This window comes from Octopus bimaculoides, chromosome 1 (assembly GCF_046866305.1).
Source record: "Octopus bimaculoides isolate indiv1 chromosome 1, ASM4686630v1, whole genome shotgun sequence".
Taxonomy (NCBI): Eukaryota; Metazoa; Mollusca; class Cephalopoda; order Octopoda; family Octopodidae; genus Octopus; species Octopus bimaculoides.
The window spans coordinates 33,669,037-33,696,841 of NC_142928.1; the positions used below are offsets into that span (position 1 = coordinate 33,669,037).

General features: G+C 37.1%; 1 protein-coding gene across 1 annotated transcript; it reads left to right on the forward strand.

The window, feature by feature from the left end:
• LOC106875971 (uncharacterized) lies at positions 1–27,805 on the forward strand. Its single transcript, XM_014924314.3, has 2 exons — positions 1–388; positions 26,682–27,805. The coding sequence occupies exons 1-2, from the start codon at positions 198–200 to the stop codon at positions 27,601–27,603; spliced, it is 1,113 nt and encodes a 370-aa protein (XP_014779800.1). The 5' UTR covers positions 1–197; the 3' UTR covers positions 27,604–27,805.

Consider the following 27,805-nt stretch of genomic DNA (forward strand, 5'->3'; position numbering starts at 1 on the left):
AAAACAGTCAGTCACAAGAGAAGTTATAGCATTTGAGTGTACAGGAGAGATCGGCTGCACATATTATCTACTTCCTTCCCATTCAACAGTTGATTCATCTACCCTGAATACTACGATAAACAAAATCACTTTATGTTGCCGGCTTACGAGTAGTAATCTTTTTTTTATTTTATAACCGAGATAATATATCATACCAAATGGATACCTTCATGAGTTTATTCCAAGTTAAATTTCAAACAAACGATGTACTTGTCGTATCCGCGACTATAAATTTATGCGCGGTTTTACTTTTTTTTCTATTAAAATGTTTAACCCTTTGTCGGAATACAAACGAAGTGACATGTTATAATGAAACTCCGACGGTACGAATGCTCCAATTGGCCATACTGTAAGTAGTTTAAAACTTCTCAACTATTCTGATACTTTCGTTTTATTGAGTTCTTCTATAAGAAATTACTATAACCATTACACTGATTCCAGACCCGGTTAAATGTGTACAAGACATGCACTGACTTATACTCGATCATTCATACTCTAACCCTAATTTTTTAAAACCTATTTTGTTAATAGGAGGGGGGAAAATTCCAAATGGAAAATAAGTTGTTTGATTCTTTTGCACTTGCAAGAATACACAGAATTAAAAAACACAGAAAAAAGAAGTTACGAGGAAATAATACATATTTTTGAGTGTACAGCGGAATCAACCAACTTATTTTCCACAATTTCTGTTTCGGAGCTAAAACACCGAAATATCCAAGAAGTTTCTGATGGGTACATAATCTAGTGTATTAACAGAAGTGTTCCCCCGCTCTCACCACCACACACACTACTTTGATTCCCTGTGACTTTATTAGAAATGCATACTTTCCAATGAAAATTTCCATATATACATTTTAGATTATACCAAGAAAAGTTGTAATTGGCGGGGAGTGGTGTGACCGGATAATCCCCCTAATTTAAACTCCCGCTCCTCCACTTTCACAGAATCGTAATCTACCCCAACTATAACGAATCGATGGAAAATTTAATTAAAAATATGCATTTTTAAGAAAGTTACGAGGAAACTTGTGGAGGGAGCACACTTCTGTAGTTATGCCCATAAACCGGAACCATTTTAATTCATTGAAAATGAAAGATCTAGAAGCGGAGACAGTTTTGTTCTTTTTTTTTTTTTGTTTTTTTAATATTGTTATCCCTTTAATCATAAGTGAGGTGAGTTCTGGTATTGTGTCTCCCCTGAAAACTGGCAGCAACACAGACTGTCAGGGTATATAGCTATTGATTGTATCGTTATGTAATGCGAATTTACTACCATTATCGCTAGACTGACTTCATCTTTCACCTTTCTGCGCCAGATGATATATGTAATTTCTTTAAATTTGATCTTTCCTGCTCGTCCCTTATAAATTCGTGGTTATGTTGCCTATGGGAAAAATCAATGATGGACTTTCAGAGTAGCTGACCCCATATACGTTTCTTTCGGGATTCTTAGAAATGTTATAGAGATCCTTTTTTGTTTTTTGGTTTTTTTTAATGATTAAGCGTTTTTTAATGATTAAGCGTTTTGCCACAACCCCACTCCCATCATCAAACAATTTTCATCATCATCATCATGAAAAAAATAAGTACGTAGGTGTCGATTCGTTCGACTAAAATTCTTCAAGGCAGTGCCCCAGTATGGCCACAGTAATCACTGAAAGCAAAGATAAAAGATCCCTATCAACGGAGCCGTCTTCATCGTCGTTGACCAAACCTATTCAAACAGATCGATATTCACGCTGCGACAGTTTAATCTTTTTCCTTTATTTTGTATTCCTGTATATTTTTTAATCCTATTTTGCCGAAATACCGTTCCCCAGAATGTAGATTATGTAATGTTGATCTTCAACTGAACCTCCCCCCCCCCCTTATTTATTAATTTTTTTTTTACGGAATCCCACGTTTTAGGCTATGGAGATTCCGATTCTGAAAAAAAATTGTTTGAAAAATTTCAATCCCCACCCACCCACCAAGCAGGCTATTTACATACTAGAAATAACAGCCAAATCTCACAAAACTAGTGTTAGGGTTAGGGTTAGGGTCAGGGTTACGGTTAGGGTCAGGGTTAGGGTTAGGGTTTGAGTTAGGGTTAGGTTTACCGTGTGGATCTATATAAAAACCGGGAGGGGGGGAATCGAAATTTTGAAATTGAGATTTTTGAAAATTTTTTTTCAGGATCGGAATCTCCATAGCCTAAAACGTGGGATTCCGTAAAAAAAAAAAAAATAATAATAAGTGGGGAAAGGTTCAGATTACATATAGTCCATCTGGACCTTCAAACCTATAGATAACGAAAAGTTTAAAATGCTAAAATTACGGCAGTTAGTGTCAATAAAACCGGAGCGAATTGGATACAAAGATCCGAAACTCCTCCGAAAGAAAATACGTATTTTTTATTTCTCTTAAGTTTATCAACATATTTGTATTCTAAACTCAGCAAAGTTTCATTAAAAAATACGGATGTTCTAGAATGTTATGAAGAAACAAACGCAAATCTATTGTTAGGTGTGGTTTCCGTGCGTGTCCCGTTAATCGTTATGCTGACACAAATATCGTGTGGCGAAATGACTTCTGCGTTTAATTGACATCAGCGACTAACGATATAATTGCAACATTACGTATATACGTAACGTAACTGAAATTAAATAGGACAGCAATAGTTCCTGGAAATTTAATATTTATCAGTAACTTGCCTGTTAATACTTAGATACGTTCTTTCTTTCTCTCCCATACATATACACACGTGTGTGTGTGTGTGTGTGTGTGTGTGATTGCACAAACAAAAAGTGATAAAAATTTAAGTGTAAATAACAGAAGTTTTGCTTTCCTCGAAACGTTTCTCTTTCTTTCTCTCTCCCTCTTCTCTCTCTCTCTCTCTCTCTCTCTCTCTCTCTCTCTCTCTCTCTCTCTCTCTCTCTCTCTCTCTCTCACACACACACACTTTCGTGCATATGTGTGTGCCTGTGTCTATTATTACTTTTAGTCATTGGACTGCGGTCATGCTGGGAGACCGCCTTGAATGGTTTGTTAAGCAAATCGACCCCCCCCCCCCATACTTTTCTTTTCCAAAGGCTGATACTTATTCTATCGGTCTGTTTTGCTGAAGCTCTAAGTGTCAGGGACGTTACCAGACCAACACCGGTTATCAAGTAGTGGAGGTGGGAGGGCACATACAAACAACCACAAAGACATAAATACATGCATGGAGTGGCTGTATGGTAAGAAGCCTGCTGCCCAACTACATGGTTCCGGTTTCAGTCCCACTACGCGGCACATTGAGCACACGGAAACAGTCGAATGTTTGTTTTGGTTTTGTCGAGTTATATCGAAGGAACGCTGTATCTTCTTCTATAGCCTCGGGCAGACCAAAGCCTTGTGAGTGGATTTGGTAGACGGAAACTGAAAGAAGCCCGTCGTGCATATATATGTGTGTGTGTGTATTTCTATGTTTGTGTTTGTTCCCCCGCCATCACTTGACAGCCGATGTTGGTGCGTTTACGTCTCCGTAACTTAGCGGTTCGGCACAGACACCTATAGAAAAAGTACTAGACTTACAAAGAATAAGTCCTGGGGTCGATTTGTTCAACTAAAAGGTGGTGCTCTAGTAAGGCCGCAATCAAATTACTGAAACAAGTAAAAGAATAAAAGAATATATAGATTCGGCAGTCTTCCACACAGTTTCTGTCTATCAAATTCATTCAAAATGCACAGGTCCGTCCTGGGCTATATAGAAAGCACTTGCCCAGGGTACCGCGCTGTGAAACTGAACCTGAAACTACTTGGTTAGAAAACGAGTTCCTGAATCACACGTGTATAAATGTACTGGTGAATTAACGCTTTAATGAAATTGTGGGTATGAAAAAAAATCGGGGCTAATGCAGTTTCATACCTCTCCTTGAAAAATGCCTTTTTTTTTGAAAAAGTTTTTTCGGATCCCTACGTTTTAAATGTCGGAGATGACGAATATGCAAAAAAAAAAATCGAAATTAAATACAAAAACATTAAAGTGAAAAGAATTTGCGTTTTACTTCTGTTTGCCTTAAATAATCGTAAATAATAATATAATGTAAATTAAATATACACCACATCCCTATGTGAGCCATTTTATGAGAAACAAACATTAATATTAATAATTAATGTTATAAAGTTTAATAAGGGGATCAAATTTCACCCCCTCCCCCAATTTTAAGTTTTGAACTTTTTCATCCATTCATCTATCTGTCTATCTATTTATCCCAGTCCGTTTATTCATAAAATATGTTTATCAACTGAATGTGGCGGTCCAATTAGAAGACGGTGTTACTGTTGGTTTTAGCCCCAGGAAGACACTCATATCTATCTATCTATCTATCTCTTTATACACCTATCTATATGCTTATTGAATATAAAAGTTTGAAAACGTAGTTTCTTGCATATCCGGAATCTCCGTCATCTAAAACAGGGGGGGGGGGATTTCGAAAAAGTTCAAAATTTTAAACGGGAGGGGTGAGTGGTGGTGGTGGTGGTTGGGGGGGTTCTTTTTTCTTTTTTTTTTTTTTTTGCATTTTCGTAATCTCCGACATCTAAAACGTAGGAATCTGAAAAAATACTTTAAAAAAAAATGCACATTTCAAGGAGAGGTGCGAAACTGCATTAGCCCCCAAAAATCGTTATAGCAAACATTTTCGCTGAAAACAACAATGAAGAACTTATTCATTCATGGTGCATAGAAGAATTGACAATTAATAAAGCGGTGAGCTGGCAGAAACGTTAGCATGCCGGGCGAAATGCTTAGCGGTATTTCGTCTGTCTCTACGTTCTGAGTTCAAATTCTGCCGAGGTCGACTTTGCCTTTCATCCTTTCGGGTTCGATAAATTAAATACCAGTTACGCACTGGGGTCGAGGTAATCGACTTAATCCCTTTGTCTGTCCTTGTTTGTCCCCTCTATGTTTAACCCCTTGTGGGCAATAAAGAAATAAGAAACGTTAGCACGTCGGGCGAAATGCTTAGCGGTATTTCGTCTGTCTTTACGTTCTGAGTTCAAATTCTGCCGAGGTCGACTCTGCTTTCATCCTTTCGGGATCGATAAATTAAGTACCAGTTGCGTACTGGGATCGATCTAATCGAATGGCCACCCTCCCCACAAATTTCGGGCCTTGTGCCTAGAGTAGAAAAGAACTGACAATTAATAGAAAGTACGTGTTTCGAAAAAATATTTGTATGACAGAAAACATTCCAATCATGACCATCCAGTCTATTGCCAAAAAAAAAGGCTGTAATTTTTCAAATTTCAATTCAAATACAGACAAAACTAATGAAAGTTTAAAATAACATACCGAAGTTTTCTTCCCATCCACATAGTTCCGGGTTCAGTCTCATTGCGTGCCATCTTGGGGCAAGTCTCTTCGGCTATAAGTCTCGAACCGACCAAAGCCTTATGGGCAGATTTGGTAGATGGAAGCGTGTGTGTCTTTGTGTCCGCGTTTGCTCCCTATTGTCGCTTGACAACCAGTGTTGGGGTGCTTACGTCCCAGTAACTTAGCAGTTTGGTGAAAGAGACTGATAGAATAAGTACTGAGATATATTCGTCTAACTAAAATCCTTCAAAGTGGTGTCCTAGCATGGCCGCAGTCTAATCACTGAAACAAGTAAAAGAAGACTTGGCCTGTTTGGCCACATGCAGTCCATTAACCCCACTTTAACCCCAGTACCTTATTCTGGTCCTTATCAAGTGGTGAGTCTAATGAGTCTCCTATTGACGTAACTACTTAAGTGTACCCCCTCACCTACCCAAATGTTTGTTTTATTCTCTTATTTGTTTGTCATTTTATTGCAGCCATGCTGGAGCACCGCATTTAGTCGAGCAAATCGACCTCAGGACTTATTCGTTGTAAACCTAATACTTACTCTATCGGTCTCTTTCGCCGAACCTCTATGTTACGGGGACGTAAACACACCATCAGTTGTCAAACGATGATGGAGGGATAAGCACAGACACACAAATATATATATATATATATATATATATATATATATATATATATACACACACACACACACACACACATACATATATATATATATATATATATATATATATATATATATATATATATATATATATACATACGACAGGCTTCTTTCAGTTTCCATCTACCAAATCCACTCACAAGGTTTTGGTCGGCCCGAGGCTATAGTAGAAGACACTTGTCCAAGGTGCCACGCAGTGGGACTGAACCCGGAACCATGTGGTTGGTAAGCAAGCTACTTACAACATAGCCTGCATTTTTATAATACAATTTTATACATACATTTGGTGGGAGAGGTCATTCGTCCCCCACCCATTTCACCGGACTTCGTCAAATGCATATTTTTGAGGAAATTTTCCCGTGATCCGTTTTCGAGATTAAGATACTTGATAAAATTTGATGATGATAATAGTAATGCTAACGATTCTGCTAGCTTGCTGCAGAGGGAAAATGATACCCCATCAATTTTTGCCCCCACATAATCGGAATCAACACCAACAAGCTTCTCTGGAAAATCTTACTAATGTTTTCATAAATTGGTTAATAGATACCGATTCTTTCGCGACCTAACCGTGAAATATGCACATTTATCCGCATGCACAAGTAAAAAATGAACTGGAGTGTTTCGATTTTGTGAAATTTAAATTTCGGACCACGAAATAAATTATACTAAAACTTGACAACACAAACAAAAAAATATATATTTAGCGCCCTCCTTTGACAACTGCGTTTTAATTACCGCTCGTTATCACTTCTGTGCCCTATTTGGTGTTCACAAAAATATTCCTCTGAATTCTTTTCTTTCTTTAATTTTTAGTTTATTTTTGCTTGTTTCTTTTATCGTTTACTGAGGTCATGTTGGACCCCTTTCCTGCTTCACGGTTGTTAAATTCACTCAAGGTAAAATCTCTCATCATTTTCCGAATACCAAAATTTTAAAGCAACCAAAGGCAAACTGCAGCTCGCGGGACTTTCTCAATGGCACACCTAACGAAAAATTACCTTGATTCGCCTGCTAACGTTCCATGTCCCATGTAGCCCGCTTCTCAAAAAATGGTTGCCCTTTACCTTTTAAAGTTCAAATATTGATTCGCCAGTTTAGAAGACTTTCTAAAACTAGACTTTTTCACAGTTCACATACTTGGCCAAAAAATGCAACGTTGCTTTTGTGATTTTCTTCAATAGAGATTTCCTAGGACATCTTTTAGAAAGGAAACAAGTATTTTCTAACCTTTATGTAATGGTCATTAGATAATGTTTTTCGGCAACTCTAAATTGTTTTGCTAGTTCCATCTACCAAATATTTAGTAGGATTAGAATTTTGAATTTCAGTCTTCTGTTATCTGTCCTTCCACAATTCTAAACCTGCCAGATCCATTCTTTGCAGCAATAGAACAAGGTTTCTGAAAATGTGAACAGATTGCTTATATAGTAAGGCAAAGAAACAGTTTTTCTTTTTCGGTAGCTTGTAGATATCAGTTTCACATAGAAAAACTGCTTGATCTTTGAATATTCAACCAGCATATAATTATTTTTCTTTGAAGTTATGTCTAACTTAAAAGCAAAAAAAAAAAAAAATATGATTTAATCGAGCTAACCCACGTAGTAATTAAAACTATAAACGCAAGAACTTTTAATTCAAACATTAAAAGGAACTTTCTGTACACTTCTATTTGAAGAGAACATAAAAGTACACTCCTTTACATTTTAAATGCTTTTTCCTGATCCTTCTATTGTAAAGGACAATTCAATTTTATTTTATTTACGTACAGTTCAAGCTCTCCTGTCTTATCTGAGTAATTACTTCCAAAGTAATTACTTCTGGAGTGGGAGGGTTTTTTTTTTTCATACATGTAACTCTAAAATGAAGGCTTTTCTTTAAAAATGCTTTTAAGAACGTATAATCAAAGGATTTCAGCGCTTTTAGCAAACAGCTTAAATGATATCCGTTAAGCTGCTGCTGATGGTCATATATGTTTGATATACTTCTTTGCCTATGTCTCTTACATCTTGTGAGATCCCGTTGTTCCATGTTGCCTCTCGTTCTCGTAGGGTTGTACCTGTTAAAGGGGTCTTGGTTTATGATGGTTTTATTCTGTATACTATAACATTCATTGATATTGCGTGAATGTCTTTTATTGGGATTCTAATTGTGGCTAACGTAATATTTATTGAAGGGTTTTGTAGTTTAGGGACGCTTTGTTGCACATATATTATATTTTAACGTGCCACTTTACGAAAATATTTTAAGCTTTTTCTTTTTGCACGGGAGTGTGAGGAAGTAGACATGGTTGGATGGTAAAGAAGCTTGCTTCGCAACCATGTAATTTCGGTTCAGTGCGCGCCATCTTGGGCAAGTGTCTTCTACATATAACCCTGGGTCAACCAATGTTTTTTGAGCAAATTTGGTGAACAGAAACTATAATCATATATGTATATTTGTATTTGTCTCTCAACCTCCGTAACTTTGCAGTTCATCAAAAAAAAAACATTTTGGTCATACTGCATTCATACATATGCATGTGTTGTGTTGTGTGTGCATAAGTATGCACGCAAACGTACATATGATCGTGTCTGCGTACACGAATTCATATCCCGCTATATTTAGTCTCGCTTATATTGTAGCTTTTCCGGCAGGATGGAACCGATTGATCTGTTTTAGTGTCATTTAACAATTCACTAATATTCCTTTCTCATTTCAAAACCGTTGATAACAGTAGTGACTCGATATTTATTATTTGTAAAGAAAACTTGTGACTGGCAAAGCTTATTTACATAATAGTACTATTAGCACTATCAACCTCATCAATTTTACATGTTTTCCATATCGGCGTGAGTTGGATGAGTCGTCACGATCCGAGTCTTATTTGGAGTTACTATCCTCTGAGACGGCTTGGAGGATCACATTCCTCTCGCACATACCATTTTTGTACGGTTTCAGTGACTAGACATATTTTAAGATCAGAACTTATCTCCAGCTCCTGGCGGTCCAAACTGGATATGCAATCTATGTGGATATCTTTTCAAAACATTGTCTGGTTTAAAAAGTCACATCGGATGCCATGATGGTTTTAAAGTGTAGGTGGAGGAGTTGGTCAAACTCTGCATAAGGAATAGACAACCACCATATGTATGTATGTATGTATGTATCAGAGGTAGCAGAGCAGAGGCCAAAAATCTCTCTGACCTCGCACATCAGCAAATCATGGAACGAATAGTTAGAAGACTAAGCACCTTCCTTGAGGAAAATGACTTGCTGACTGACACCCAGCATGGTTTCCGACCACTAAGAAGCTGCCTAACTCAGCTCTTACAACATTGTGACTGCACCTCAGCCACTCAAATGTTGATGTAATATATCTCGACTTTGCAAAGGTCTTCGACTAAGTTGATCGTGGGATTATATATCACAAACTGCATGATCTCGGCATAGTCGGGAAATTGGGAAAATGACTGCATGTCTTTCTAAAAGATAGAAGTCAAGCAGTAGTAGACAATGGGGTCATCTCCAGTGACACGCAAATGGTGAGCGGTGTTCCACAAGCCATGTTTTGGGACCACTACTGTTTATAATGGTCCTCTCAGATATACCTTCAGCCACACAGAAAGCCACGATCACAAGTTATGCAGATGATACAGAAGTCTGACAGGTGATACAGAACCCTGAAGATGTTATGCACCTGCAACATGAGTTAGATGAAATATACAAGTGGGTTAAGACGAATAACATGCAGTTTAATTTTGAAAAGTTTCGAGCCTTATGCTATCGGCATGAAAAACTAAATACAATGCTAATAAAATACACTGGGCCTGGAGGGATTGCAATAAATGTTATCCCATCATCAGAGATGATATGAGAGAGTTAAATAGAAGGAAATGGTAGAGTTAAATATAAGAAGTTATTTTGGAAAGGGAGAGATATAGGGAGTTTAAAGGGAAATATGAGAATAAAGATAAAAATATATCTTTGATGTTGCAGTTGAAGTTGCATTATCCAAAGAAAGTGCTGTGTAGAATGGGTAAAGAGACTTCTTGTCCATGGTATATAAATTCCGATAGGAGTTCATATTTTTCTTATTACAAATAGATAGTGTGCAGATATTAATGCCATGTGCTGTTCATTCAAAGGGGTCTTGTAGTGTAAATGAAATTTTGAGAATATACTGGTAAGGGGGAGTAGATAGAGAGAAGGGAATAGGTATGTTAGAAGGAGGAAAATGGTATCGGTCAAAAGAATTGTGGGAGGAAAAAAGAAAGAAAGAATAGAAAATGAAAAACGGTGTGCTAGATGGTGAGGGGTGGGGAAAGGAGAGCTATCAGTAGGTAAAAGAAATAGGAGGGATAGAAGGAAGAAATGAGAATGTAAGGAAGGAATATGTGTGAGAAGTAGAAGGTGGGGGTGATATATTTGAAAGGCATAAAGGTGGAGAGATAGATAAAGAATGAGGTACGGGGGTGGGGTACTAAAAGTGAGTAGTAAACCTCAAAAAGCAAGGGAAGAATAAGACATTATGGTCAAGTTTCTATAAGTAGACTTAGGGAATTATTGTATTAGCTAATGTGAGATTGGGGGCTGATAAATCAGTGAGAGAAAGATATGTATATGGATATACGCTCACGCGCACACATATACATAAATGTGTATAAATACACTATTATTATTATATAGGGCCGCATACTCGCACACATACACCTATATATGTAACTATACACATAAGCATGAATATATATATATATATATATATATATATATATATAACCAGTCGAAATTGCAAAGACAATCTGGAACTTGACTGAGGAAAGAAAACTCCGAATGACTCGTCCTTGTTTTCTTTGTATCTTCTATCTGGATGTTTTGCGTTCTTGTGCCATTTTGTATTTATATATATATATATATATATATACTTGGAAATGGATGCGTGACGTTCAATCAAATAATAATATAAATAGTATATATATATATATATATATATATATATATATATATATATGCATACATACGCATATATGGGTACAGGACATCTCCAACAGTAAACAACATGAGATACGAAAACAAATCAGTTCAATACGCAAACAACGAGAGAAACAAATGGAAAACATGACAAGTAACATAAAAAAAAACGAGCCGTCATCAGTTGTTTGCTGTCCATTTACTCCTCATTTCGAGCATTGAACGACAATATGAGTCTTCGAAGACAGTTGCTCCCATAAGTACCAACATAGAATTTAGGATTTATGGAGGGTCAAAGTTGGGAACAAAAGCAGGATAATGGCGACGATGCGACTCTGTACTGTTTTTCTTCCCCATCGTTTTCTCTCTCATCTTTTCTCTAATTCCTTTTTGTCTCGCTTTCATCGTTTTCTATCTGTCTCTCTCTCTTTCTCTCTCTCTCTCTCTCTCTCTCTCTCTCCCTTTCTCTCTCCCTTTCTTTCCCTTGTTCTCTCTCTCGTTGCTCGCACGTGTCCATCATCCGTCTTTCTTTTCCTCACGTGATCATCTTTTCTTTCAGGACTGTCATAAGGACTGAACTATCCTGTCTCTCTCTCCTACCTTTTCTCTTGTCAGAGAAAATATTTCCCCAGCTTTCCCTATTTTACCCTCGTTCTGGTCTAACGACCCTCCATGTTTGTTTTCGTTCGGTTTTCTTGTAAGTCTCCACTGTCCTGTTTTTGTTCCCAACTTTGACACTCCATAAATCCTAAATTATATTTTGGTACTTATGGGAGCAATTGTCTTTGAAGACACATTGTCGTTCAGTGCTCGAAATGAGGAGCAGATAGACAGCCAACAACTGATGAAGGGTCGTTCTTTATGTTATTTATCCTGTTATTCATTTGTTTCTCTCGTTGTTTGCGTATGTGTGTATATATATATATATATATGTATGTATATATATATATGTATGTATATGTGTGTGTATGTATATGTGTGTGTATGTATATATATAATATATGTATATATGTACATATGTATGCATATATGTATGTATATACGTGTGTGTGTGTGTGTGTGTGTGTGTGTGTGTGTGTGTATGTGTGTGTGTAGCAATAAATCTTTAACACTAATGTTCGCCAGATTCCATTGAGCGAACATATAGAAATATGTGGTCAGAAAATGTTGCTTATTTTTTCTTTCCACAAACTCATGACACAAGTGAATTTGGAAGAAAGATAAAAAAAAGAAAAATGGTTTATTAAAATGTTCAAACCTATTCTGAACGGAAATAACAACAATAATATAACAACCAGTGAATGATGTGGGTTACAAAAATATCTTTAACATGTAAATATAAATACATTATAGAAAACTCCCACCAATTGAAATGTAAACGATCGAAACCAACTAAGTTTGCTCACTCATAAAACCATTACATGTAAACCGCAAACTAATTGATTAAAATAAAGGCAGGGTTTATGCCAGTAATATCGGTACGTCCTGCAAATCGTGGCATTTAAGCTGCATACTGATTGGTCAAAACCGTATTCGAAATATTCAGCTTGCTGGAGCCTTCTAAAAGGTATGAAATGGAAGAAGTCAGTCATTTTACTACAGTTGTCAAGAACTCAACTGTCATTTTGAAATCTGATGATTTCTACGAACGTATGAAAGCGCTAATGCAGCCTAACATTACAAAATATTTTTTCAATGTTTGATACACTTCAACATTGTAAAAGAATTGTTTTTAATACAATAATAAAAAGTGAGAAAACCAGACCATGTTGTAACTTTATTCAACTGATATATTATTCCATACACATTTACACAAATTTGGAACTGGTTAAAATTCTATTCATTTATTTGTGCAGCTGATGATGACACTGCGTTTGAATTGATGTAATGATTGCATTGTTGAATAAAATGGAGTTACTTGAAACGGTTGTACTACATGACTACTTGATTTCCTGTTACTTATTTTAATTACATATATGTATGTATGCATTTTAACTCTTATTTTCGTATAAGCGGTTCTAGTCAGCACCCTCTGTCACTTTTCTGACCTATATTAATTTTGCCTTCAGGTTCTAATTGCTAATAAGCCACCCTTTTAATTTGTTGTATACACGTTTACCGTTTTGAAAATCAGCACGTTTTAATCGGTTTTTCTTATAAGATTAAGAAAGGAAATTCGGTTTAACCCTAGTCCAATGGCTGAAAACTCATTAGCGACTCTTAACGCCGCTGATGAGTTTTCAGCCATTGGACTGTGGCCACTCTGGGGCAACGCCATGAAGGGTTTAGTCGAACAGATCGACCTAAGTACTTCTTTTAAGTTTTTGCCGAACCACACACACACACACACACACACACACACACACACACACACACAACACGCTTCCACACAGTTTCCATCTACCAAATTTACTCACAATTCATTGATTGGCTCAGATTTATAATAAAAGACACTTGTCCAAAGTGCCGCGCAGTGAAACTGAACCCGAAATCACTTCTGATACAAAGCTAGCCTGTTAACCATACAGCCATGCCTGCGCTTAATGGCGCCGACAACATTTTTTTCTTTCGATTTCCATTGTACTACTACGTCAAGATGTTTCTGAACCACTGGCGTTGATTAAGTCAAGAAGCATGCGTAATCTGGTTGACCTGGGGCTGATATCTAGACAACTAACTAATGACATGCATGGATGAAAGTAGAAGTGGTCAACTATGAAGTAGAGATTGTTCTGTAGATTTCCTGGTATTTACAGTATTACGTTAAAAGAAAGTCCGATAGTCTGCCGACTGAACAATACGAGTGGATTAACAGGATTAAGTTAATCCTACCTCTGTTCTCCCTAAATCCCTCTCTCCTCTTCCTCCACGCCCCCTCTCTCTCTCTCTCTCTTTGATTTTTGTTTAGTAGTAATTTTTTTTATTCAAATCCATTAATAATGATTTATGAATGACACATTATCTCGATTAATATGGGGAATATGAAAACCGGTGATAAGGATCAAGGACACTTCTTCTTTCTCACACACACATACACACAACGTGTGTGTGTGTGCGTGCGTGCGTGTATGTATGTATGTATGTATGTATGTATATATATATATATATATATATATATATATATATATATATATATAGACTCGACTGAAGAGCGCTGTAGTTTGTTTGAAGCACTGTAGTACGGAAGATGCATCGTTAGAGGCTTCTCTCATTTCTTTTATTATAAACTCGACTAATATATTATTTACACCCAGTTGTTATTTGCACTGTTTCCGTATCCCTTCGTTCGACATTTTGCATTTGGTCCAGTCTGAACTCTCATCTGTATCTTATCTATAAAAGGCATCTATTATATAAGCCGTGTTTTTGACGTTCCCTTGCCTATTTTATATAAATGTGTGGGTGTGTGTGTAAATTTGACGTCATGAGAGTTTATAAGCTTTCGAGAAAACGTGGAATAATTCCTTTTTGGAACTGGTTTTCAAAGTACGCATAAAGCTATCAATAATAGCATGTGAATGTTATCTTATTTATAGCTTTATGCGTACTTCGAGCACCAATTCCAAAATATATCATGTGTTCGATTCGGAAATAAAGCGTGAGTAGATGCTTATTTACAAATCCGGAAATACTGAAATCGAATTATACAGAAAATCATTTCTCTCTCTTTATCTCTTTCTCTCTTTCTCTCTCTCTCTCTCTCTCTCTCTTTCTCTCTCTCTCTGTAGTTCAAACACTCATATCGATGTTAATATATTTTGCATAATAATCTCAATTTTTGAAAACAAAAACGCAAACGTCATTGAATTGTCTAAAGTAACAAAGAATAAGGCTTCAAATATGTACCTTGTTTCAGTCATTGGACTAAGGCCATGCTGCAGCACCCCCTTGAAGAATTTAGTCGAACAAATGGACCGCATTCCTTATTTTTTATGTTTGGCACTTATCCTATCGATCTCTTTTACCGAATCGCTTTGTTACGGGGACATAAATAAATCAACACCGGTTGTCAAGCGATGGTGGGAAAGACGAACTCAACCAGGAAGACACACACAGTTTCCGTTTATCAAGTTCACTCTCATGTCATTAGTCGATCTGAAGCTATAAGGGATGACACTTGCCGAATGCACGTGTTTGCAGTGCTATCTCCTTAACTTTTATTTATTAATGAGTGATTAATAAAAAATTTCAAACAAAAGTGTAGTGGGTTCTTCGTCGGTTTCGACGACGTACATCCTGTTGTGTGGCCAACGGAAAACTTCCACGTGAAATTAACATTATGTAGATGTATGTTGTGCAGACACGGGTACTATTTCATGTAATTCTCAGGTGCGACGGTACAACATGGCTCTGGTACATTAAAAGTGTTTTGCTTTAATGCTATATTCCACTACAGAATATATTTATAGGTTTTAGCCAACACTATGTATACAAAATATGTGGAGGCACGTAGCATAGTGGTTAGGGTGTCCATGGTGTCGCCCTCATGATCGTAAGAGTGTGGTTTCAGTTGCTGTATTGGGCAAAACACTTCATTTCACGTTCCAGTTTAAATGAATAATCCTGCGATGGACCAGCTGCCCATCCATTGACTGGGGAATATATACGCGATAATACCCGGAAAACCAACCTTATAACCCTATGGCTCAGGAAGGACCTTTGTTTTTTTGTTTTTTTTGTTCTTTGTTTTTTGTTTATATATACAATTTAGGGTGCTATTTTGGCATGCGGTATACAAGCGTATTTAGTCTACGCTTTAATATGAACTGATGTAGTTTAGTGTTAGGGTTAGATTGTACGCTAGTGTATATGGCCAAGGACACCGCACGCTAAGATGGCATCCACCATAGTCAAGAAGCTCTTTACATTTTGTTGCTCGGCGTCCCCCCTTTCACGGTGTTGTATTTTGCAAATATCCCTTTTGAATAATAATAATAATAATAATAATAATAAATAATGCTTTCTACAAGGGGCACAAGGCCTGAAATTTGGGTGAGAGGGATAGTCGGATTACATCGACCCCAGTGTTTCACTGGTACTTAATTTATCGACCCCAAAAGGATGAAAGGCAAAGTCGACCTTGGCGGAATTTGACCTCAGAACGTAGCGACGGGTAAAAATACTGCTAAGCATTTCGTCCAGCGTGCTAACGATTCTGCCAGCTCGTCCCATTGATGATGATGATGATGATGATGATGATAACAAAACAAAAAAACAAGCGGCCTGAGAAAATTTTAATCAATCAAATTTTGCCCATTGATTTCTTATTTCTTATAGTACCCCATGCAGTACCTCATTTTTATATATTGCATGGACTCGTGTCCTCTTCGATAAATTTTCATAGGCTTGGCTGTGTGGTTAAAGAAGCTCAGTTTGCAACCATGTGGTTTCGGCTTCAGTCCCACTGCACGGCAGGAAACTGTGTGTGTTTGTCCCCCAACTGGTCATAGTTTGTTTACGTGCTCATAACTGAGTTGTTCAGTAAAAGAGTACGATAGACTAAGTCCCAAACTTTACAACAAATACTAGGATCTATTTATTCGAGTAAACCTTATATGGCGCAGCCCCAGCATAGCTACATTCCAGTGACTGAAACAACTAAAAAACGTAACAGGTAAAAATGCTAAATAAAAAGAATAAGAAAGATAAGGAATTACATAATGAAATTCTATTTGATTATGGTTGAATGTCAGTCATGTTTCTGTTCACCGATAACATCATGACCTATTCTAATCCTTCCAAAGATTATTTAATAATTTTGCTTAAAGATCTGTCATGTGTTAACGTTTACATTTATTTTTAAGAAAAATCACCACCCATCTAAACACTGAGTACCTCCACCATACCTCACCAGAGAGCGCTATTGCGGATGTAAAATATTTTGTTTTTACGTGTGGTTAAGAAAAGCTCGATTTGCAGCCATGTGGTTTCGAGTTGTTTCATTATGCAGCACCGAGCTAACCAATGCCTTGTGAGTGAATTTGATAGGCAGAAACTGTGTAGAAGGCGGCGAGCTGGCAAAAACGTTAGCACGCCGGGCGAAATGCTTAGCGGTATTTCGTTTGTCTTTAACGTTCTGAGTTCAAATCCCGCCGAGGTCGACTTTGTCTTTCATCCTTTCGGGGTCGATAGATTAAGTACCAGTTACGCAATGGAGGAGATGTAATCGATTTACTCCCTTTGTCTATCCTTGTTTGTCCCCTCTATGTTTAACCCCTTGTGGGCAATAAAGAAATAAGAAACTGTGTAGGAGCACAACACGCGCTCGGGCGTGTGTTTCTGTAAATGCCAGATTTTAAAAAATGCAGTACTTAAGTACTTGGAGTGATTTGTTCGACAAAACTCTTCAAGGCAGTGCCCCAGCATGACCGCGGTCAGTAACTGAAACAAATAAAAGATAAACGATATCTTCGTGGACAGAAAAAAAAACAGATATCGACTGGATTAGTTTTTGTCCTGTTAAATTTGTCCTGTTCACAGAGACACTATAAATCCGGTATTACTAATGGATTAATTAAATCAGATACTGATTCCATTGATAATGCATTCTAGGCACATAGGTTGGCTAACAAGTAGCCGGTGCTTTAACAGTGTTTTGTTACAGATTGCTGTCCTGTACTGAAGATTTCAGCCAAAAAGGTGACTCGGTTACTGATGGCATCCCAACTTAGTATTGAAACTAGTCCCAGAGATAAGCTTTTTTCTTTTTTTTTTCACTGTTCACCAAGATACCGTCTTTTATTTTTTACTTGTTTTAGTCATTGGAGGGTTTTAGTCGAACAAATCAACCCTCAGTACTAATTTTTTAAAGTCAAGTACTTACCCTATCGGCTTTTTTGCCGAAGCGCTGTTGTGAGGATGTAAACAAACCAACACCGGTTGTCAAGCGTTGGCGCGGACACGTACGCACGCACACACACACACACACACACACACACACACACACACACACACACACACATACACACACAAATGATGGGCTTCTACATAGTTTCCGATTACCAAATTCATTCATAATGCATTGATTGGTTGACCCAGGATTATTGAGAAGACATTTGCCCTAGGTGCCGCGTAGTGAGATTGAGCCCGAAACCAATTGATTTCAAAGCGAACTTTTTAACTACACAACCATACCTGCACCTACAGCACAAGTATTTTCTTTATCGCCCCCTGGAAGGATAAGAAAAAGCTATGTTATCCTCGGTGGGTTTGAACTCAGGTCGCAGAGAGTCGAGACTCTTAAATGACTGTCACTTCACCGTCTACAAGGACTATTGTTTGATCCACGAGAGGAGGAGTGATTACCCCCAAGTACTAGTTTTGTGGGTTAATATATAGATCCGCACCCGGTGGAAAAATTGAAAAAAAAAATAGTGTAGTAGTTGAAGTGCACCGTATATTGAACAAATATGAAGGAAAAAATGCGCGCTGCGAAAGGGGTGGGTGGGGAGAGGGCTCGGAAAATTCACACAACCTGAGCACTAAATCTCAACGTCCGGTCACAGGAGTGAAACAAAAATCATGTACTACGTCTAATGCAATGTATATTGAACAAATATGAAGGAAAATATGCGCGCTGAGGAGAGGGCTCGGAAAATTCACACGGTCAGCCCTGCACAACCCGAGCGCTGAATCTCAACGTCCGGTCAAACAAATGAATGCCTTCGTCGCAAAAATTCCTTTTGTTCGCAAAACAAATGGAATTTTGTGTCGAAAACATTCATTTGACCATGATTCCAACGGTCAAATTGTTCCCTTTTGCGCACGTGTGCCTAACCCTAAAAGAGAATTGTATGAAAAACATTTCTATAATGGCGCAGGAGTGGCTGTGTTGTAAGTAGCTTACCAACCACATAGTTCCGGGTTCAGTCCCACTGCGAGGCACCTTGGGCAAGTGTCTTCTACTATAGCTTCGGGCCGACCAAAGCCTTGTGAGTGGATTTGGTAGACGGAAACTGAAAGAAATCCGTCGTATATATGTGTGTGTGTGTTTGTTCCCCCACCATCGCTTGACAACCGATGCTGGTGTGTTTACGCCCCCGTAACTTAGCGGTTCGGCAAAAACAAAAAAGATAGAAAAAGTACTAGGCTTAATAAGTCCTGCGGTCGATTTTCTCGACTGAAGGCGGTGCTCCAGCATGGCCGCAGTCAAATGACTAAAACAAGTAAAAGAATAAAAGAAAACTCTTCATATTTGTTCAATATACATTGCATGAGAAGTATTACATGATTTTTGTTTCACTCCTGTGACCGGACGTTGAGATTTAGTGCTCGGGTTGTGTGAATTTTCCCCAGCCCTCTCCCCACCCACCCCTTTCGCAGCGCGCATTTTTTCCTTCATATTTGTTCAATATACGGTGCACTTCAACTACTACACTATTTTTTTTTCAAAGCGAACTTTTTAACTACACAACCATACCTGCACCTACAGCACAAGTATTTTCTTTATCGCCCCCTGGAAGGATAAAAAAAAAAAGCTATGTTATCCTCGGTGGGTTTGAACTCAGGTCGCAGAGAGTCGAGACTCTTAACTGACTGTCACTTCACCGTCTACAAGGACTATTGTTTGATCCACGAGAGGAGTGATGACCCCCCAAGTACTAGTTTTGTGAGTAACTCGCAGGATTTCTTGTTTGTTACTTATAAAAAAAAATCTGGTAAAGTCAATACTAGACAAACAATACAACTTTACTAAGTATAGACTTAATAAGATTACGTATTTTGTGACTGAAGATAAAGAAGAAGAAAACATTATGAAATAAACATATTTAATGTGTTTTAATCTGTTTCCTTAGACAATTATATACGTTCGTATGGGTATTTTAGTGTTACTGTATTTGCCCCCTCTTTTTTAAAGAGTAGGACATAATTTGGTGGGTGTTTGGTTGCTATTTTTAGCGGATTGACTGACCAGTTTTGTTGACTCGAACGTCTGAGGTTGTTATTAATAGCGAGATAAAGGACAAGCGAAGAGCAGGATTTAAGGAGAAAGAAAGAAAGAAACCCGGATGAATTACATCATGTAATTTTCAGCCAATCCCATTTAGCTTCCTAGAAACTTGAATACCACAAATCATTTTCATACATCAGTTAATATTTCTCACAGTATGTATACACATCCGCCTTTGCTGTACTTAATTAAAACAGCAAATCAAAAAGTTGTCAAGGTCAGATGATAGACTCCTGCTCTTTAAAGAAACCAACAATAGAGTGTGTGTGTGTGTGTGTGTGTGTGTGTGTGTGTGTGTGTGTGTGTGTGTGTGTGTGTGTGTGTGTGTGTGTGTGTGTGTGTGTGTGTGTGTGTGTGTGTGTGTGTGTGTGTGTGTGTGTGTGTGTGTGTGTGTGTGAGAGAGAGAGAGTACTCACGTGGGTATGCCTGCCTATAGTATTGGTGGTGGAGATGGTGTTGATAAGAGCAATATTGTTTGAACGTGTAAATGCTGTGCCATAACAATAGGACAATGTTTTATAATAACAATGATTATATATATATATATATATATATATTCGCTTAGGTATAGCGATATTAATAACCTAGTGTTAGAGCTCATACATACGCCTCACTAAAAAGCGTTAGTCGAGTACAGAACAGAATAAGAGATTGATTAAACAAAGGAACGATGAATTGTAATGAATTTCATTAGCTTATAGCTGTTTCTGCTATAAGTCGGAATGCACTCGTAGCTGAGCATTGTATATCACCTTATAGCTTCGTCAGAGCTTTATATATATATATATATATGTATGTATGTGTGTGTATGTATGTATGTGTATGTATGTATGTGTATGTATACGTGTGTGTATGTATGTATATGTGTGTGTATGTATGTGTGTGTATGTATGTGTATGTATATGTTTGTGTATGTGTGTATATATGTGTATATACTTGTATATATGTATTGTGTGTGTGTGTATGCGTCAATTGAATTATAAGTGAATACTTCTCCTGGAAGTTTATTCAATAGCATATTATTACTGCCATATTTGGGAGCAACAGCTGAACCAGTTACTTTTCATTTTGCCGGAGAAAGAAAGAGGCGGAAGTTCGATTTTATATATATATATATATATATATATATATATATATATATATATAGAGAAAAAGCTTAATAGCTTTACTTGAACCATTTGGTTTCATTTTGTTGGGCAAACAAACATAATTTCTCTTTTATATACATAGATTATACACACACACAACATTTATAGTTTTCGTAAGACAATAAAGTATGGAACGAAATCGCTGCCATAATATATTATAGATATAGTAATAATATATATAGGTTCAGGCGTGACTGTGTGATAAGAAGTTTTCTTCTTACTACATGGTTCCGGATTCACTCCCACAGCATGGCCCAAGGTGCCACGCTGTGGGACTCAATCCGGAACCATATAGGTGCCACGCTGTGGGAGATGATAATCTTCTGCTATAGCCTCGGGCCAACCAAGGCCTTGTGAGTGGATTTGGTTGACGGAAACTGAAAGAAGCCTGTCGTATATGTGTATATAAGCATATACATGGGTATATGCGTCTATGTGTCCCTTACCACAGCTTAACACCGGTGCTGGTGTGTTTACGTCCTCGTAGCTTAGCAGTTCGGCGTAAGAGACCAATGGAATAAGTACCAGGCTTAAAATTAAATACTGGGGTTGATCCATTCGGCTGAAATTCTTCAAGACGATGCCCCAACATATTTGCAGTCTAATGATTGAAACAAGTAAAAGAATAAAAATATGCTCGTACATAAGTCGACTTATTGCCAAATACATATTGAAAAATTAAGTGTGTGTTTGTGTGTGTGTGTGATGGATATATTTTAGAATTCACTGGTCAGTGAGTTCAGTTGCTGTGAGTAGAAAATCTCGATAGCTTTAATTAGCGAAGGGCAACTGCAGATTTAATTAACTGTAACCACCCTCCGAAATGTGTGGCCGTATGGCATAAGAAATTATAGGCATATCTGGGTGATTGAAAAATTCACTTTGCTACCACATGATTTGGGGTTCAGTTCCAATGCGTGGTATCCTGGACAAGTGTCATCTACTACAGTCTGGGATTGACCGATGCCTTGCGTATGATTTTGGTAGAAAGAAACTGAAGAAACCTGTAGTGTGTGTATTTGTATCCCCATTCCCGCTTGACAACTAATATCGATCTGTATACGTCCCCATAACTCAACAGTTCGGCAAAAGTGACCGATAGATTACAGGACCTAGAAAATAAGTACTAAAGTCGATTTGTTCGACTAAAACCCTCTATGCTATAGCATGGCCGCAGCCCAGTTTTTTTTTTATGGGTAAGGAATAGCAGTAACAGACAAAGTGTTCTTATATAATTCTGAGTCAAAATCCCTTTTAAGTAGTCCATAAAAATGCGTACTAGTCAAGTACAGGAGTCGATTACCGGCCAATTATTGAACTAAACTTTGTGAAGATAGGAAATTGACTCAAAGCATCCAATGTGACCGTTACTAAAACGGCGGCGGGTATGATATACCATAGATTTGGCTGCTATTCCTAGCCGGTTGTATGACCACGTAGAAGCCTCTCAGTAAGTCAAGAAATATTCTTTGATGCGTGCCTTCTGTCTGTCTCTGAGTGTGGCTTCCAAGTTACTTCTCTCATTGAGTGAGAAGTCGTACTCAGTTGCATTTTCACAATTCCATGTGTAGAAAGACTTACTAACAAAGAAAACCTTTGTTATTTTTGTTTTCAATTTCCTTTTTACGTCTTTTATGACCCGTTGTTTACAACACCTGTTCATTAAATCTGGTTAGCTAGAATCGTTAGAGCATCAAATAAAATCCTTGATCAATTTAGTGACGGTCTATATATATTGGGTTCAAATCCCGCTGAAATCTACTTTGCCTTCTATCTTTCCGGAGTCGATTAAATAGGTCCAGCAAACTACCCAGATTGCTATATACTCTCCCAAAATGTAGTACTTTGTATCAATGTTATATATTAATACTATGTAGTCTGTTTAGGGATAGATAATATAAAAATGAATTCGTCTTTTAGATCGAATTTACGCTAATTTCATTAAGAAAATTGTTCTTCCTGGATTAATACTTACCAGCCAATAAGATCACAGCATATCAATTCGGTTGAGTAACTAACCACAGACGAGTCGACCATCTGCATCTTGCTTTTGGCACTGTAATATGAATCTAAATTACGTGATTTGCATTTCACGTAGTGGAAAATAGACGCATCTCACTGTTGTAAATAGCGACAACACTCGAAAATTAACTCGCGCTTGCAGTGCTGATTTTCAACTTCCTCAATGGTTAAAAAGTGGAGAGATGATATGAGTTCTGCCAAGCAGAGTATGTTCTTGGATGCGTTGCCGACGAATTTATTCAGAGACATGATCACCTACTTCTCTCGTTTTCTTTAAATGCAACGAAATCAATCAGGCTCTCAGCTGAGAACTTATGCCTAGAAGGAAGCATGAGCGTTATTTTCGAGCAAGACAGCTATATATTAACAGTATCGTTTTTCAGTCTTTTGACATGCATTTCAACAAAGAGAAAACATGACTCATGATATCGTTAAAATATTTAACTTTTAAAGTCTTTCTAAAATTATCTCTCTCTCTCTCTCTCTCTCTCTCTCTCTCTCTCTCTCTCTCTCTCTCTCCCACCTCGCTCCCGCTTTTTATTTTTTTAATTTTTTTTATTCCATGTCGACTCTGGCTGAACAGATATGATCACCAGCCTTCCAGCTGTTTCCACTCGTTTTATTCTTCTCGATATAGTGTGTCAATTACGACTTTTGTACCAAAGTTTTATTTTTCTTTTCTTTTCACTTGGACTTCCTTTTTATGACTGCAATGTGGTTTTAACGGAAATACGTCTGCTATTCCTTGTTTATCGGATGATCACACAGTTTCTGCTTTGGCTTCAATAACACACAATAAAATGGGATCTCAGATTCGGTTTCCCGCTTAACAAAGTGGCAAACACTTAAGTTACGACGCTCCCTTTTAATTATATTAATACTACTTACCTTATTGATACCTCAATGGATTTCATTAAACAATTATAGAGATGACAACTAAATTATGTATTTCCTCGAAAACTTTAGTTTCTGCGAACTCACTGGTTCCTGAGTCAGCAAAAGTGTCTGTACATGGCTTTTTCTCAAATCGCACATTCATGTCGTAAGAAAAGAGGCAATGGACGGCCTTTTATTTGTTACGTTTTTCAGTCATTGGACTACAAGGAGCACCACCTTTAACGGTTTAGTCGAACAAATCGTTTCTCAATAGGTCTTTCTTTTTTTTTTATTCAAACCTGGTAGTTTCTCTAACCTAGTCTTTTGTTGAACCAATAAGTTAAGGGACGTAAAGAAACCAGCAGCGGTTGTCAAGGGGTGAGGACAAGCACACACCTGCACATTTACGGCGGGCTTCCACTATCCGGGTCCCTAATTCACTCACGAGGCATAGGTCGGTCCGGGGCTATAGTAGAAGACACTTGCCTAAGGTGCCGCACTGTGGGACTGAATCTAAAACCACGTGACTTCAAAGTGAACTCCTTAACCAGACGGCCATTATCCAATACAAGAAATACCTAGAATAAGCGGCAGGCAAGCATAAATTTTACATATGATTCCTAATTTGTCTTTAACAGCTGTTTCAATGAAATATAAACATTTATATAATTACATAATATACATAATTTAAATGTTATTCCAGCTATGATTTAGAGTTTAACGATGTGTTAATAATTAAGTTCTTAAATACCGTAGATATATTTTTACACATCACTTCGGTATATGAAAGATAGGTAAAAGAAAGAGGTAGACAGATAAATAGATTCGCCATGATAGATCGCTAACCATTACACACATTTGTTTTTCTCTCCTTGTTTCTTTCTGTGTTCCTTTCTGTGGAAGAGCGTAGGCTCGAAACGTTAAAAACTTTTTCAATTCCTAAGCGTTATACTAATACATCTGTTTGTTTTCTACACCACCTGTCTTCGTCTGTTGTTTTTTTTTTTGTGAATTCTCCCTATAGATAGATAGATAGATAGATAGAGAGACAGAGAGACAGAGAGAGAGAGACAGAGGGAGAGACAGACAGACAGACAGGTAAGCTAATCGGTACTGACACCACTTATAAGGATACTCTAAGAACAATTTGGAGTAGTTATATTTGACTCGATCGAAAATTCTGGTACCGTGTACTGCTTCTTAGCGTAACACGTAATAACTATGTGTGTGTGTTTAGATATGAGATTCGTCAGAATCAAGGTACTTTAATATTCAGGACACCAGAAAAGGGTCGTGTGTAGTAAATCAGCTTCAAATTACATCCTACCATGTTAGAGAGTGGTAATGAGAGAAATTGAATAATGTAGAGTTACAGACATTTATGCTAGAGAGAGAGAGACAGACAGAGAAGCTGATCGTAACAAGAATGACTTTCGCCATAGATTTGAACAATAAGGGTAGACTTGAGGTTCAGCGATAACTCGTCGACCACCAGTTCATTTGCTCTAAACACTGAATCATCGTCGCTATACTAATGAGACTTAATACTTCTAAACTAACATACAAATAAACATAAACATAAGATCCGGTTCAAGTCACAATCCCAAGTTTTGTAAATCCAACGAATTATTGAAATATTTTATGCGGTGTAGAAATGATATATCCGTTATGGAAATGACAGGCAACATTCGTGAAGATGTGGGTTGTGTATCCACAAGTTATTTCAATATCCGCCTGAACTTGCCCTATATCGTTGATGTTTTCAAAAATGTTGATGATAGCTGAATAAGATCGACAATTTAGATATCTATACGTATTCTTAAAGCAGAATGCTTACGCTATAAGACAATTACATGCTTACAAATAAAGGACCATTCCTAGCTCTAGGCATTTCCGGTAAAATAAAGGAGTGTTCTCTTTTCTAGATATCTCTTTTTAAATTTTGATTATCTCAAAATCTCTTGAGAATAATACAGGTTCGGTTTCGCTTCTCGTTGTTTACACTGGGGCCGTTATACTTTTGTGTCTAACCCCAAATTCACGCATTTATCGCAGCGTCTGGTCAATCCTTACCAGAATGCAGCCTTCTGAAATTCCCTCCTTGCTCATAGCCTTTTCGCAGGTGTTGATTGACAAAGGTTCAAGTGGAAAAGAAATCTTATTGGTCAATGAGGGCTTGCGAAAGCCATAGGCTCAGCCCCATCCTCCAGCAAGCAAGAAGCAACAAAAACAAGACTACACCCAGCCTGACATGAGAAGTGGTTGGCAATTAGACAACAATAACTACGGTTCCCACGACATTTCTATTCACTTTTCGTTATTAAGTAGAAATAATGGGTTTTCCGAACATATTTTTAACCACTTGTTTAACTATTTTATTTATTAGTTTGGCTCGTGGGATTTTTTTTATTTTCAAGTCTTAAGATGTTTTCAAGTTTTTTAATGCATACCATCAATTTTATTTCTATGTAGTCTTGTAATTTGTTCGGTGTATAATTAATCTCTCTCCACCCCATCAACATTTTAGTCAAATTATTGTATCAATTTCAAAATGCAAGAGAATCTTTAAATCTATATAGAAAAAAGTGTTATATCATCTTATTTTGTGTATCAAATCATATTATATTGTATCGTTATATTATATTATATTATATTATATCATATATTTTCTTTTTATAATTTCAGAATAACAGAACAAATTCTAATATGGGTTGGAGTGATTCTAGCAATCTGGTGCTTGACTGCAACGGATGTTTTACAATATCCACTGTTTTTTCCTGAAGGAGTACACATATCCAAAGTTCTTAAAATGACGTACAATTTCAGCATAGGCAAATATTTCTATCTTTGCTTTGTACGGATTTTTTCTATGAAAGACAGGTATCCAGCAGTACTTATTCACCATTTCGTCGCACTCAGCACTTACATTGTGATCAACGGATTTGAACAAAACATGTTTGCCGGTTTGCTTGGTCCCTTTATGGAAACAACTTCGTCGCCGGTTATACTTTTAAAAATTGCAAATAAACTTAATCGTTCAGAAACGAAGTCAAAATCAAGCTTCAAATTGCATTTCATAGAGTTGGTCGCTATGGTTTTACTTCGAGGAGTCTGTCCAATTGTTAGTTTCATTTATATTTATAACAAACAGCACATCTTTGCTATGGAAAGTATTCCTCTTGCGTTCTTCTTTTTGTCAATCGTTTTCTTTGGAATTATCAATACATGGCTTATTTTTAGATTGGCTTTCAATTTACGCTTTGTATGGCAGCTGAATAAATCACAAAGCAGACCACCAGTTTTATCCAACGATAAACATTCTTTCTACTTGAATATCCTTTCATATTTACACATAAAATGCGACAAAAATAAGCACTCAAAATGCATGACATCCCAAAACCCTAAATCTATTTTGAAGAACAATTCGGTATCTACTGTTCCAAAAGTATCCGGTGAAAAAAGTAATAAAGCTATCCAATTTCACCATAATGATTTTAGTACGTCTACAGATACTAACAGAGTTAAAAACACGGGCATCAGTGAAAGTAAAGATCTGTATCATTTAAATGCATACAAGACTGAACAGTTTAACAAAGAAACAGTTTGAACTTCCACAATTAAAATACCGGTAGTCTTTGACAACCAAAATAAAAGCTTCAGTGCCATACCATTTAAATCATTTGTAAATTTCATATACGTTGTTCAAAATACAGAAATTGTTGTACTCTGTTAACACTTATACTTTTATTATTTTATTTTAAATGTTCTAAAAGATTATTTATGAAGAAAAAATATTTTTTTATTCTAAA

Excerpts from the sequence above, each read along its gene's own strand:
- LOC106875971 (XM_014924314.3), top strand. The coding sequence starts at position 198 with ATGGATACCTTCATGAGTTTATTCCAAGTTAAATTTCAAACAAACGAT. Across the intron at positions 389-26,681 it reads ATGCTCCAATTGGCCATACT|AATAACAGAACAAATTCTAA; the intron begins GTAAGTAGTTTA and ends TTATAATTTCAG.